The sequence below is a fragment of the Apis cerana genome, linkage group LG5 (assembly GCF_029169275.1).
Source record: "Apis cerana isolate GH-2021 linkage group LG5, AcerK_1.0, whole genome shotgun sequence".
Taxonomy (NCBI): domain Eukaryota; kingdom Metazoa; phylum Arthropoda; class Insecta; order Hymenoptera; family Apidae; genus Apis; species Apis cerana.
Window position 1 is genome coordinate 12,590,890 of NC_083856.1, and position 14,517 is coordinate 12,605,406.

General features: G+C 41.3%; 1 protein-coding gene across 1 annotated transcript in view; it reads right to left on the bottom strand.

Annotated features, from left to right (window-relative positions):
- The window catches only part of LOC108003317 (division abnormally delayed protein), an 84,836-nt gene that overhangs the window by 46,907 nt on the left and 23,412 nt on the right, over positions 1–14,517 (bottom strand). Inside the window, exons 3-4 of the mRNA XM_017065483.3 lie at positions 9,824–10,394; positions 8,618–8,819 (exon numbers count right to left, since the gene is read on the bottom strand). Of these exons, the coding sequence (XP_016920972.1) occupies positions 8,618–8,819; positions 9,824–10,394 (773 nt within the window). The remainder of the gene's footprint in view (positions 1–8,617; positions 8,820–9,823; positions 10,395–14,517) is intronic.

Consider the following 14,517-nt stretch of genomic DNA (forward strand, 5'->3'; position numbering starts at 1 on the left):
ATAACATCTCGCGGAATATTCGTTCCGTTTTTGCCTCGAACGAAAAATTAAGAATCGATGAGGGAGGAGAATTTTCCTTTCCCTTACGCCATTTTTTCTCTCTAAACGAGCAATTTATACGCTTGCAATTATTTCCAATTAACACGGCGAAGTCGTGTTGGGAATAGATACGAAGCTGTTTAAGACAAAACTCTTGCGCGATACAATTAAGACATCTTTGTTACGTGTTAAAAATACAAAAATTATCGTTATACTTAATGGCGTATCGAAAGCGTTGTAATTAGAAAACGAGACCTATTTAGAGTTGATTAGAGATCGAAGTTTATTTATTCTAAAAACGTTTCGACAAAATTGAAAAAAGGACGATTTTGAAAAATTATAAAGAGAAACTTGAAAAGCAATTTGGAGAAGAAGAAGAGAAATATCCAGCTGTCTCTCAAAGTGCCGATTATCCGATCTTTAGCATTGAACACGGCTGTATTAACATTAGCATACAAAAGTTGTAAGAATAAATCAATTCGGTCCAATCTTCTGAGGTATTAATTAAGGTTCAAGGTATCAATTTCACGACGGTGGTGGTAACAGGTTCAAAGTTGCGTGTAATAATCATCGCTCGCCTCAACCCGACGACAACGTATCGCGAATTAAATTGGCAAAGTGGAATCATGGAGCACAAAAATATACGCAACAGTTCGTTTTACACGTACCAGTCGTCCTTGTTGTTTTCGATCGATCAGCTTCGATTCGAGGATTACAGAGATTTCTCGCGATTCTTAATTCATCGTCGAAGCTCCAAACGGCGCACGGTGGTTCGAATAATAGAAACTAACTGGATAAAATTATAATTTATTACTTCATTGAAAATGTATATATAAATTAAAACATAAAAATACGACTGAATATGTAAAAAGGAAATACTAATAATATATAAAAAATATATAAATATACGAATATTTGTGATTTGAATTCTTCGATAAAAAGTAACAATTAATTCCAAATTAATTTGGAAAGAGTTTCGAATTCGACAAACGTACGATAAACTGGAGAATTGGAAGCCTAAAAAGTGATAATTCAACGAAATAAACGATGAAAATTATAAAATGAAAAAAACACTACTTGGACGAATCCTTAGATCGCGTGAATTTCTAATACGAACTTAACTTTAAATTTAATTTACAAAAAAAACGATAATTATCGATAATTAATAACGATTTAAATTAAAACAGATATTTTAAGTTTAAATATTTCTTAAAAATATTTATACAAAAAGAGGATTTAAAATTTTAACTTGTGAAGCAACAATTATTTTTCACAAATTTAAAAATGAATTTTCGAATCACTCTCGAATAGTAATAGTAGTAGTAGTAGAAGAAGAAGAAGAAGAAGAAGCAAAAATCTGAGGGTTGATGGTGGAGCAGGCGAGGGAGCCAAGGTAACGCGGAGGACGTTCGCATTGTATGGAGATAAGAGAAGGAGCAAAGGAGGGGAGGAGAAACGCTAAGAATAATAATGAGGGATTATGATTCCTTTAAACAGAGAGAGAGAGCGAGAGCGAGCGAGAGAGAGAGACAATGGTTCCTTTTTCGCCCGTCCAATTACCGGAACGCTTGAGAAAAGCGCCTATAGAAGTCAGGTGGGCGCGATCGAGAGCGCACGAGAGGGAACGAGGTCCGCCGCGTAACAATGCCTCGTGCAATGCGACGAGATCGATCGTCGAATGAACCGTTGCTCGCGGATCTCCAACGATAATCCCGCCAACGTCATTGAAGAAGGGAAAAAGAATATTTACTCTCCCCCCCCCCCAGAATCCTAATTTCAACGATTACTGAAGAACGCGAAATAAAAAGAGTTATTGCTCCTCGTTACCTCCCTTTATTTTAATTTCATGTGTAATAAACGCGACTTCCTTCTCTTGCGAAATAACTAAAAAATAATAATAAAGAGAAAGAAAAGAAACCAAGACAGCTAAGAGAAAAGAGGAAAATGGAAAAATTGAGCGGACGATTGAATTTTTGGCGCGAAAATCGGGACGAGGAAGGAAATCGAGGGATGAATAATAATAAGGGAGGGAGTTCGGTCGTGTTTTCGTAAAAGGGCCGTTAAAGGTGCTACCTTAACGATCCCCAAGGGGTTGGCGGCGGAATGGGATGGGGAGGGGCAAAAGGGAAGGCGGAATGCAGACACGTAACGCGAGCAGAATGCGCTCGAATGGGCCCGGGGAATTATTGGCGGATCGGAGGGAAGGGAGCACGGGACCTGAGCAGTTGGGTCTAAGAGCGGCAGGTATGAGAAGGAGGATAGAATTCTTCGGTGCCGAGTATAAAAAGGAGAAGGAAGATTTGGCATTTTGCCAAGAAGGTCGGCTGGAGAGAGACAGCGAGTCTCGGTTGTTTCGCTTAATTAAGAGAATCGTCGGTCGTTTTCCCTTTCACGCGGCGGTTTATTATTATACGAAATTTTAATCGATCCGTAATATCCGATACAGTAGGATGTATCCATCATAATTGAATTATAAAACATGGGAAAAATATCAGAGAGAGAAGAAATAATTCGAAGGGAAGAGAATTAAACGTAGAGACTTGTGAATCTATTTACTTTTTTGCAAGCCGTTTATGAACAGCCGTTTATCGAGACTGAGAAAATGACGACCGTTCGGGAGAGATCAACAAGAAAGAATGTGTGCTCGAGTTTTAACGAAGCCCTTGAAGCGTGTCGCGAGAATTTCCACACACATAGAGGAGAGACACATAGAGGAGAGACACATAGAGGAGAGACACGTAGAGAAAGTTTCAATTCCCCCAGCTACCCCGCCTCATCCCCCCTGTTTCGTCGTGCGAAACGCGCGCATCCGCGCCCACGTGGCGTTTCGGCTACGCCTGCCTTTGTCCCCGATTCGAACGATCCCCGCTATCGATCGCTGCAATCGATTGCTCTCTTGCGTCACCGAGGAGGACCTCTGCGCATCGCTCGTCACGGAACAAGTCTCGATACGTTTGGAAGAGGGGAAAAAAGCTTTGTCCTTTTTCGAAAAAATTTTTCTTTCAAACGATTCGTTCGGTTGAAATATTTTCATATTCGTATTTTATGAACGTTGTTTCTTGATTTTTTTTTCCTTTTTTTGGTTAACTGTATTATGGTTGACATCATTGGAGTTATTTGCATCGTGAAATTTTATTTCAAAAAAATATGTGGCCCGTATATACGCATATAAGCGAAACTGGTGTAAATTAATTTTTGAAAAAGGATCAAGGAATCGTTCATCGTGAATAATCTTACGAATCATGATATATAATTGAATTAATTTGTCCCCTTGATTTATTACCTTTTTCTAATAACAATTTATCAATTGCATCGATTAGATCGATTACGATCCTTCAAAGTTGCAATTTTCCTATTAGAATTTTAAATGTTCGCATTAGAATTTTAAATCTCAACGTTCCAATCCGTTGAGAAATCCTACTCGATCGCGATCCGAACTTGAACTCTCAAACGTATTTTTCCAAATCACCGTTCGATTATCGATCGTGTCGTCGCTTGGGCCGAGTTGACGTTTCAATCGAAAAGTAAGCAAAGCAAGTGTAACTCTGTTCATTCAATTTTCCAGTTAATAATTCCAGTATAAATAATTACAACAGACGAAGGAAGAAACGAAGAACGGGAGAATATTCGAAAGCTCGTAATTAAATGGCGTGAAAGTCGGTTGATTTTTCATATAATAATCGACTAATCTTAGTAAATCGGTATATTGCACGGAAAAACATTGGATATTAATATCTCGAATGAATCTCTGACTTCGTTCTAATCCTTGTTGTATTTTTATCCGATAACGAGATAAGGAAATTATAAAGAGGAAAGTGGAAAGAAAGAAAGAAAAATTGTTGCTTATTCTCTCTTAAATCGATCAGGATTAATAGTAATATTTAAATCATTAATTTTATATAAATGGAATATTTTATTTTTAGTAGGATTTTATTCGAGAGATTTAATCATTAATTTGTAATTTTAATTTGTAATTTGTAATTTTAAGTATTCTTTTTGAAAATATTATTTTTAGCAATAGTTATAATTCTTTCAATTAGAAAAAATTGGTGTTCATTTTTTATAATATATATATAATATATATATACGTAGCGCGGTTTCGAAACGCGAGAAACAAGAGCATCCGATTCGAGGGATTACCGTTACAAAAGCAATTTTCAACGTCTGCCACGATGATATGCTCGTAATCTCTCGTTAACGAGAGGATGAATCGAAATTGATTCGGACTTAAATCGATCTCGAGAATTCCAGACTCCGACTAATTTTACGTTGATATAATAAAGTGACGGGCCAACGTTTCTTTTTTCCGTTTTTTTTTTTTTCCAAAGGTCGAAAAATCCGATGGTAACTTTTTGGCCGTTCTCTCGATCGAGTCGGTTATGGGGGAAATTGAATAAAACTCTTTTATGTCTGGCCGACGAAACGGCGGGGCAGGTTTCTTTCACGGTTGAAAGTGCGTTAAACGAATAATCCACGCTCCACCAGCCTCGTGACACTCTAATGGAAAATTTTGCTTCGCGTATGAAACCTGTTACGTATTTGCGAAATGTTAAAACTGCGTGTGGTGGAACAAAAAAAAGGAGGGAGGGGGAAAGATAAAAGGATGGGATATCCTGTGAAAGCTATATGGAAATGGTGGAAGTAAAAACGGTGTAAGTGAATTATCTATGAAACTGGATTGGAAAAGTTATCCGATGCGAAAGTGTTAACATTGGAATTTTTCACAAAATTCTATTCCAAAATGTTAATATTGTTAATACGCTTTTGCGTAGCATAACCGTTAGAGATTTATTATTTTTTATTATGTATCGATCTCTGGACAAGGTGGAAAAAGAAGGAGAGAAAAAAAGAAGAAAATAAACGATTCGAGCTTTTTCCATAAAAAGCAAACGGATGGAAAAAGAACGCTGGCTGCGGAATAATGCACACGCATTCCGCCGTTAAAAGCCATTCCGAATAATCGGCGCAATTAAAAATGCATTGGCCGCGTAATCCCCTTTCAAACGGGCGGAGAAAGATATTATCACTTGTAAAATCGATCCTGCATTGCGACCCGCGCTTCTCGCGCGAGGAATCTCTTTCGAATCGATCCTCTCTTCCACGCGACGCCGTGTTTCTCCGACAAACTTTTAATTGCGTTCCACGGAATGGGAGGATCAGGAGAGCCGAGACGAAGAAATGGAGTGGATATGGAAATCGAGTGATCAAGGAAATGATGTTATTTTCGTCAAATATTTTCTTTGACGAGTGCGAACGATCCAATATCGAAGAGGCATAACTAAAAACAAGAAAAAGCTTCTAACGAATATCTCTCCTATCTTGCTCTGCACGGTTTACTGAAAAACATATTATTCATTGGTGGAAAGAAAAGAGAAAACGCCTGTTTTCACGCATATTTTTATTTTTAACGTATTTGTCATATACAGTAATCCGATTGCGACAGAGAAATAAAACCACGATCTAAACCGTATTCTAACAGAGTATCGACACAAAAAGTTCTTTAATTTCTCATAATACGCGTAGATTAATTACAATTTGTAACGATAGTTTAATTTATAAATGTAAAAAACCAGATATATCGTAGATATATTAATTAATAGTTTCTTCGTGAAAATGAAAATAATTCTTCTGCTACATAGCGAATGTCAACAGCGTCTGAAGTGGGGATAGAAGTCCTAGCGAAGCATACCTCTTGCCCCTGTGCCTCCGCGAGACTTTTTTAGCAGCGAACGGTAAGTAAGTAAATAAGAAAAAAGGCAAGCGCGGTAAATAAGACTAAACGGAAAAGATATGGGTTTAGGCAGCAGGCCAATGAGTTCGTAAGCATCGATGAAAATGCTAATCTGTCGTTAGTCCCGCTCCGTGGAGCGTGTAAATCGTTCGAGTTGTAAAATTCCCCGTGCGACCTCGATGACGCTGTTTTATCGGTCGCGCCTTCGGAATAAATCAGACTCGCGTGTCACCGATGTTTTTCCTTATACACAATCCGGTGTTCCGCTTTCGTCGCATTCTCGCCAAGTCCAAAGGACGACGAATTTTCCGATATTCGATTTTTATTTAAGAAACATAGAAAATATGTATATATATATATATATAATTCGACTTTGGGCGTCGTTTCGAAATGCCAAGTATCAATTGTACGCGTATTACAGGCCAAGGAAAATTCACTCGTAATGATAGAAGAAGCAGTTAACCTACTAGAAATATCGCTGTGTTCCACGAAGGAATTGCGATTATTATTATTCTTCGAATCGACTGGCACGGGTGTTTTATTTATTTAACAATGTCAAACGACCTCTTAATAACCTGTTTTCGAACAAAGGCTTTTTCCTTTTATCGCGGACGTGAAAAATATCCCCGGTGCCGCTTCATTCGTGAAACGAACGAATGATAATCCGTTAACGCGTTAATCCATATTTTAACGTTTCGAGAGAAATTCATTGCAAAATCTCAAACGTTCGATTTATCTGTCGCGAATTTTCTCGCGAGTTAACAATAACTCGGAGATTGCACGCGTGGAGAAGAACATCTGGCGCGGGAGAAATAAAACTATCGTATCGAAGATTGGACACGAGGCTTATTAATATACGTATTAGATTATTTATTTCTCGAAACCGTTCGCTCGCTCTCGCCACGATACGAGTCGTTCAAAGTGCATCGTCGGACGCCCTTGGCGCGGCAATACACCGCTACGAGTCCGCCGCGAAATTTATAGCGTCTATTCGTCCGACCACGCGCTCCCCGATTTTTCCCCACTGGATCGGATAGCATGCATTTTCCATTTCGTAGCCAACGTGTCGATCATCCGGCAGAGAGAGTGGACGCGCTACGATTGATCGACGCCTATCTGACCACTCGATATCCACGAGTAAAAGAACCAAAGATGTAAGATTCCATTATTTTTTTTTTTTTGGAACGAAATACGATCTCTTTATCTCGAAATTGATTAATACTCGTGGAAATAAGGAAAAAGTAAATTATTCTTCCAAATATAATCGCTTCCTCGTTTCTCTCCTTTCCTGCAAATTAGAGCGATTTAACGCGTCAACTGCGGCGTGCACAAGAGGACGTGATAAAGGATGTGAAAGGAAGTAACGACGCGAGAAATAAGCGGCAAGTATTGTACGTGTCGTGCGTTTCACACGCGTATAATATAAACGTAAGTACATTCCATTCGTTGAAACGTAGCTACACCGGCAAACAATTTCAGAAATGTTATATACGCGTGCCTATCTTTTCTTCACTGTGCCGAGCGCGACAAACGTTCGAGTGAGTTGTCCACCGTTTTTCGTTGCAACAAAGAAATCGCGATTCAATTGCTTGTTCTTACGAATATAAAATATAAAAAAAGCGAAAACGAAACTTCGAATGGCTCAAGATATTATTCGATTTTCACAGTCACAATCAAAAAATCTTTCACGAATGGGGAAAAAAAAATTTGCAAAGAATATCGAATTTATCTCGAAAGGAAACTATTAAAATATTTTTATCGACGCCTCCTCGTATGCGGAGAATATGGCGTGAAACGGAAGGGTGAGTAACGTGTCCTTTCGAAAGTTTTGGTCAGGCGTACACGCCTACTTCGAGTGGAGGGGGAAGCCTTGTTGCCGAAATTCGAGGTTAAACCGAAGCTATATACGCTCTAATCCGCGGGGAGAATTTCGATATATATCGTGGCCACAAATTGCTTCTGTCCGTTTGCCTTCGGTAAATAGTAAAAAAAACACACACACACAAATTTATGGAAATACACGTATAATGGCGCCCTTCGTTGGCCGCCTAATATCAATAACAACGGGAACAAAAATATACACCGGGTATGGAGATACGATCGATGAGAATCGAGGTGGACCGAGGAGAAAAGAAATCGAAAGAATCCGGCGCCGTTTATTTCGCTCCCCTTCTCCCACTCTCACTGCAATCCTTGCCTCCAACGATTCCAACCTTCGAATATTCTGGGTAAACCGGCCACTCTTCGATCGAGGAATTTTTCTTTTAAAAAAATATTCGCTCTATTCTTCGTTTCCCGCGTGCGTGAAAACAATTCGCAAAAGGTGAACGTTCTATCGATCGACGTGATTGTTGCTAAAGTTATCACCTGTACTGTTCACTGCTGGAAAGAAATCTCGCGAAAGGAATCGCGTAAACCCTGATGCGTTATTAGCAAAATAACGTATACTTCTAACGTATACTTTCATTTATAAATATAATTTATAAATAGTCGAAAATATTTCCAATGTAGGATGAAAATAACTTTTACGAACAGCTCTTCTGTTATTGTATAGCACATAATGTTGGAGTCGTCAATAAAGCGTCTGAAATAGAGATAGGCAGTCCAGGCGAAGGACCCCTCTTGCCCCTGCGCCGTCCCGCGAGACTTTTTTCACCAGTGAACAGTAGCACGTGATCGCACACGGAACGCTCTCGCTTACAACGTACGCGGCAGCAAAGAACGATTCGAAAGCGAAAAAACGATTCATTCGCCGTTTATTTTATCGATTGAACGCGTTCGATCATGTTGCGCGAAAAGACGAAAGAAATAAAGGTAGAAAGATTAGGAATCAGTTTGGATACTCACCTTTTCCTCGAGCGCCGGTCCGTCCGTCATTGCGTGCATAATGGCGTCCGAAATGCGGGTGTCCAATTGTCTGACAGCCCTCTCGGCATTCAGGCCCAACGGATCGTTACGACCGTCGACCGCCACTACGAGCCTCTCCACTGTTTCCACGTACCCGGACCAAGCCAGGTCCAGCTCGGATGCTGGCTGCGTCAGGCAACCTCTGCACGCACAATCCGATCAACTGATACGTTTCCATGTATTTTGCGAATTGCGATTCTTATTTTTTAAAAATACGAACATTTTACGGATATTTTTTTTTTTCATCTCTATCTCGTTTTTCTCATCTTTCTCGCGATTCTCCAAAGAATTAACGAAAAATACGTAAAAAAAAAAGTGGGAAGAGTTAATATTAACCTTGAAGTTAAATCGGCCAGACAGTTCGAGATATTTGCGCGAATAGCAGTGCAGCATACGCGCACGAGGGAACGCCTCGTCAAAGGCCATAAAAGAAAGTGAAAGTAACCGAACTCGACGTAGAATATAAAGCGGCTCGTTAAGGTTAAAAGAAACGTAGAGGAAAAGAAAAGAAAGTGCGTCTATACTTTTCACTCACGAATTTGACGAAATCCATGAATTAACGAATCCAAAGAAGGATTAAAAAATTCGTCGTTTCGATGTGTTAAAAAAAAAAAAAAGAACAGAATTTCAAAAAGCTCAAAACGAACTGTACAAACTGTACAAACTCTTTTACGCGATAAATTAAACGCGCAATATTCTTATGCAAGGAATTAAGCGTGCGTGACATTTTATTTTACGCTCGAGCGAACTCGAAATTAATCTACGTTCCCAAGTGGAATTCATTTTCGACTTTAGACGCTTTTCAACGCGATACCGCGAAATTCTAGTAATTACCACTAGCTGAACAGTATTTCAGCCGACAAATGAATTTACACATCCGCATTCGTATCGAAACAGCCACGTATTCAGCCACGTAATAACTCGACCGAAATTCGAACTTAATTGAAAGAAAAGAAGAAGAAGAAGAATCGACGCGTGTAATTGGCAGCGCCGTGGGCGTGCTGCGTTTTTAAAATCGCGCGTGAAAGGTGAAACGATTCCCACAGGTTTCGGGGACTAATGCGATTGAAAATTAGAAGAAAGGGCCGGTGAATAGAGTGGCGCGAGCCGTGGATAATTAGCGGAGTGGGATACGAGGGTGGTCACCTCATGACATTGGTGCAGAATCCACTGCAGGGCCTGACGGAGGGACCGATGCCCTTGCACCTTGGACAATAGGTCATCCTGAGCAGTGCGGCGTAGCAGGCCTCCTGCTGGGGGCTTGTGCCGGAAAACAGCACGCTGTCGGTCCTGTCCAGCACCGTTTTGCCGAGAGTCAACGCCTGGACCAGGACCCGGGTCGCCTCCAGGCTTTTGCTCACCGATTTCGAGACCTGGATCGGTATGTCGCCGAACGGCTGGATCTGTTCCATCGTCTCGTACAGGCACGTCTTAAATTTCTCCGTGAAATCTTGCTCGTATTGGCGAGGGTTCACAGCACCGTGATACGCGATCGGGAACAATTTGGCGAAGAACTCGATGAACCTTTCTTGAAGCATGTCCCTTGTCAGCGGCTGCTGCAAACTGTCCGGCGTGTTGCTCGGTGACACGTAATCGACCATCGCCTGATACAGAGCTTTTATCGAGGGCCTGCTCGACACCGCCATCGTCCGATACACTTGGTCGAACAGGGTTAAAGTTTTGTTCTCCGACTGTCTCGCGAGCATCGTCACCGTTTCTGTAAAACGAAAAAAAAGGAGAAAATTCAATCAATCAGACGATAACGAAAAGACAGATGTACGGATAGTCGTTTTCGAGATTCCGAATCAACTTTCCACCAATTTTATTCGCCTCGAACGTAACGTACGAACGCGTTATATTCTCTCGCAGAAAGAAAGAAATATCGAGTTATTAGAGAGAGAGAGAGAGAGAGAGAGAGAGAGAGCGACGAAGAATAATGGACTCGGGCCCGCGCGATGCAAAGCGAGGAGGAACCAGGCTTCGGACGATGACTAACGTAAGAACAAATTGCCCACGCACTCGGACCTACTAACATTCCTTCAGTCTTCCCTCTCCTCCTCCTTCTCGATCAGACTGCGATCCGGCTCTCGAAATACCTCTTCGCGAAGGAGGAAATGGCCGGTAAAATAACGGCCATTGGAAAAGGAAGGAGAAACGAAGGATAGAAGGAAAGAGGAACACGCGTGGAAAGGAAAAAAGGAAGAGATATCTGCTGCACCTTCTTCTTACCGTCTTCCTCTTTCACTCTTTCCTTCCAAAGCCTTATTTTACCTTCTCTCTTTCTCTTTCTCTCTCTCTCTTTCTTTCCTTATAGTCGGTCGCCACGGCGCGTCTCGTCCTAAGGCACTTGAGGCCATTCCGCGGCACAGAGTAGAAAGAGAAAGAGAGAAAAAGAAAGAGAGCTTCGACATTCCTCTCGCCGGTCATTTTATTTTAGCGCCACCGTGTGGGAGAGAGCCCTTTTATCTCTCTCTCTCTCTCTTTCTTTTTCTCTGTCGTTCTCCGCTCGCTCGTTTCACAGGGCCCTGTGTGCCATCTTTTCTCCTTGTCCCACGCACCACCGCGCCTCTCTTTGGATTTTGCGCGCCTCGGCAGCCTTTTCCCTCTTTCTCCCTCCCACGGCCGTGGATGGACGACGACGATGCCGGTGTGTGCTCCTCGCACGCTACCCGATGGTGGCCATGTTGCGGACCACGGAGGGGGTGCAAAAGGTACGTCGTGGGAACTGTACCACGCAGCCGTCTCGGACCCAACTAAATTTTAACCGCTTCGCGTCTGCCGCTTTATTTCCTTCTCTTAATTCTCTTTCATTAACCGATTTAATTTCTTCATTTCTTTTTCGAACAGAAACAACGCACCGGCGGAAGGGAAAAGTCACATACACCGTGATCCGAAACGACGATACGTGTCCAAAGACATTATTCCACAAACGTGTCGATACGATATACAAAAATTTTATTATTTCTCTCGTATACACGCGTAATTACAATTTGTAACGATAGAATTTAATTTATAAACGTAGTTAAGATAATTGTAACGAATACGAATAAGCTGTACATATCTTAACGTAACTTAATATTCAAATCATAACTCTCCTACTACTACGTAGCGTGTCAGCAAGATTGTCAACAAAGTCCTCTTTCCAGCAGTAAATGCGCACAAGCGAGGCGTAAAATCGTGTTTGATTTTTGCAATTGGCAAGTTGGATCGAAGTCGTTGGTCCGATACGGGATTGACCTACGCCCTGCCATACGTATATCGCGAGATGCGAGATACGTGTATCGCGCGCACTTGGACGTAATATAGGCGCGTTGTACGGTGACGTTGGACAATTAGAGTGGATTCACACACGTCCACGTTGCGTCCGGTCCACATTTCTTGCTCGGCGAGGCGCACGCGCAAGGGGAATTCGCTGGATAGCGCGAATAAGAATAGAATAAACGGTCACGTTCGAAACTTGTGAAACGGGAGGGGGGGAGATTTTAGAGAATAAATCGAGCATTAAGGTCGAGGGTAATGCCGCGTGTCTAATGTAACTACGTTCTTCCTCTTCGCGAATCTTGTTTGGAAAATGTCAAAGGTATTAAGTTCGAAGAATAAATTCGACGAATGGGCATGGTACGATGAAAAAGAACGAAAGGAGGGGGAGTTGTAATTATTACCGAAATGATCCGTGGTCTCTTAACGGTAGAGACTACTTGATCGCGATTATTATTGAGTTAATTAATTATCCATTATCGTAGCCCGACGAAAATCTAATTTCCGTTCCCATTAGAGGGCTGCTCGCTCTCCTCTCTCTCTCTCTCTCTCTGCATCACTCGATAAGATTAAAATTAATAGGATTACTTACTCGATGCATTTTCGTGGCCATCTTACGAAGAATCGCGGTAAAAAATTCTCGGTGAGAGAGAAACGAGTCTGAAAAGACGAAATCGATGCTAATTAATTCGTCGGAAAACGCGAAACCTGTTCCTTCCGGCGGATCGACACCCACGCCACTCCTTCTTCGGAGGAGCTGACTCGACTTCCCTGGGTCGAACGAGTCGCGAAACAGGCGTGACCCGCGATAAATATCTTGCGGTGGGAAACGTTTTCCGCGAGTCGATCGAAAATAGAACGCGCGAGCCGGAGAGAACCGAGCGCCTAGAGAGACACTGTTAGAGGTTGCCGAGGCAACGACACGCGCGGGCATCCCACTTTCGTCACCAAGATTCTCCGCCTCGTTCCTCCGAACTCGCCTCGTCTTTTTCCTTTTCTCTTCCTTCTTTTCTTCCTTCTAACGTGAATTACCAAAAGGTGGAATAATTCTCGAATACTTGGATCCCCATTTAGTTAAAGGCGACTCGTATCCGTTCAGTGTTCTCGAGGAGGCGCGCGCACGTAGCGTAGCGATGTTCGACTGGGGAGGAAGTCGTGCGGCACGAAAATCACAGAGATAGGCGAAATAACGGAGAATCTCTCGCCGCTCTTTCTCTCTATTTCGCGCCGCTAAAGGGGTTAACCTGTATAAACATGCACGCTGTATATATCCACCCACGTCGGTTCGATTTTCTCCAAGTTTCGAGCTCTGACTTTCAGAGGCCAGGCCACGGGTTGTGCGGTTTACTAAATATTTCCTCTTCGTTTTATCCTCCACCGTGTAAATATATCGGTGTATATTTCGATTTTTCTTTTCTTTTCTTTTTTTTTTTTTAGTTCACGTGGGAAAAAGATGGAGAAGGAGAATTCTATTTTTCGTTTTCATGGTTTCGTTCGGGCAGAATATAATTTATTTTTACGATCAAACTGAAAAAAACACCAACAAATTACCGATAAGAAGAACAGAAATGCGAGATTACGCTCGAAAGGAAAGTCGAGAATTATATTCGAAATTATAACTTATCTGATAAAAACAATACTCGTTAAACGTAATCAGCGCGATAATGCATTTCTTGGGAAATGTACATACGTTTATCAGTTAACCGCGTAGTTTTTCCGTTTCTTTTTTTTTTTTTTTTTGTTCAATTGAATCAACAAACAAAATATCTCAATCGATGTTTTTCCCAATCATCCGATCGAAGGATATCAAAATAAATATCGACACGTGTAAACGGGCACGTGTATTTTTTTTTTTTAACAAATATATCAAACGATAGAAAATAAACACGTAGATCACGGATCTACTCGCAAAACAAACAATTTGCTACGTTTAAATTTCGAAACGAGCAACTTCGTTCAATTACGAAACGAAGTGGGATTTACAATACGCGTGTGAAATTTAAATCATTATTTGATAAAGGTTCGAAAGTTCCTTTGTCAAATTCTCTAAAATATACCATTCCCTTCCCCCTTTTTTCTTTATAAAAAAAAATTACACCTAGATCCCTGTGAAAAGATGAGCAGCTTTTTCCCAACTTGCCTCTCAAAGGTTAAAAACAAACGCGTGGAATATTCCTTCGAAAAAATGGAGAAGAAGTTTCGAGCAAAGAGGACTAATTAACCCAATCTTCCGACCTAAGTTTTTCATGATCGAAGGAAAACTTTTTTTTCCTCCTCTCTTTTTCCCCCTCTCCTATAATAACGGTAACGTAATCGAAAATTTTCCTCCAATTTAAATCCTCGCGGCTCGCTGCCTCGAAAGATTACATCAACTGGAGAGAGAGAGAAAGAAAGAGAGAGAAAGGAAAGGGAGAAAGAGAGAGAAGAAAAAAGGGGGAAATGAGAAAGGGTTCGTTAACAGGCGTGTATATACGTATATTTTAAAGAGAATTCCGCGGGATTTCTCGTAATTTATAGTTGCACCGTCCGGGGTATCGTTTATCTAAATATAGATAAGGCTTATTCCCTCTCTCTCTCTCCCT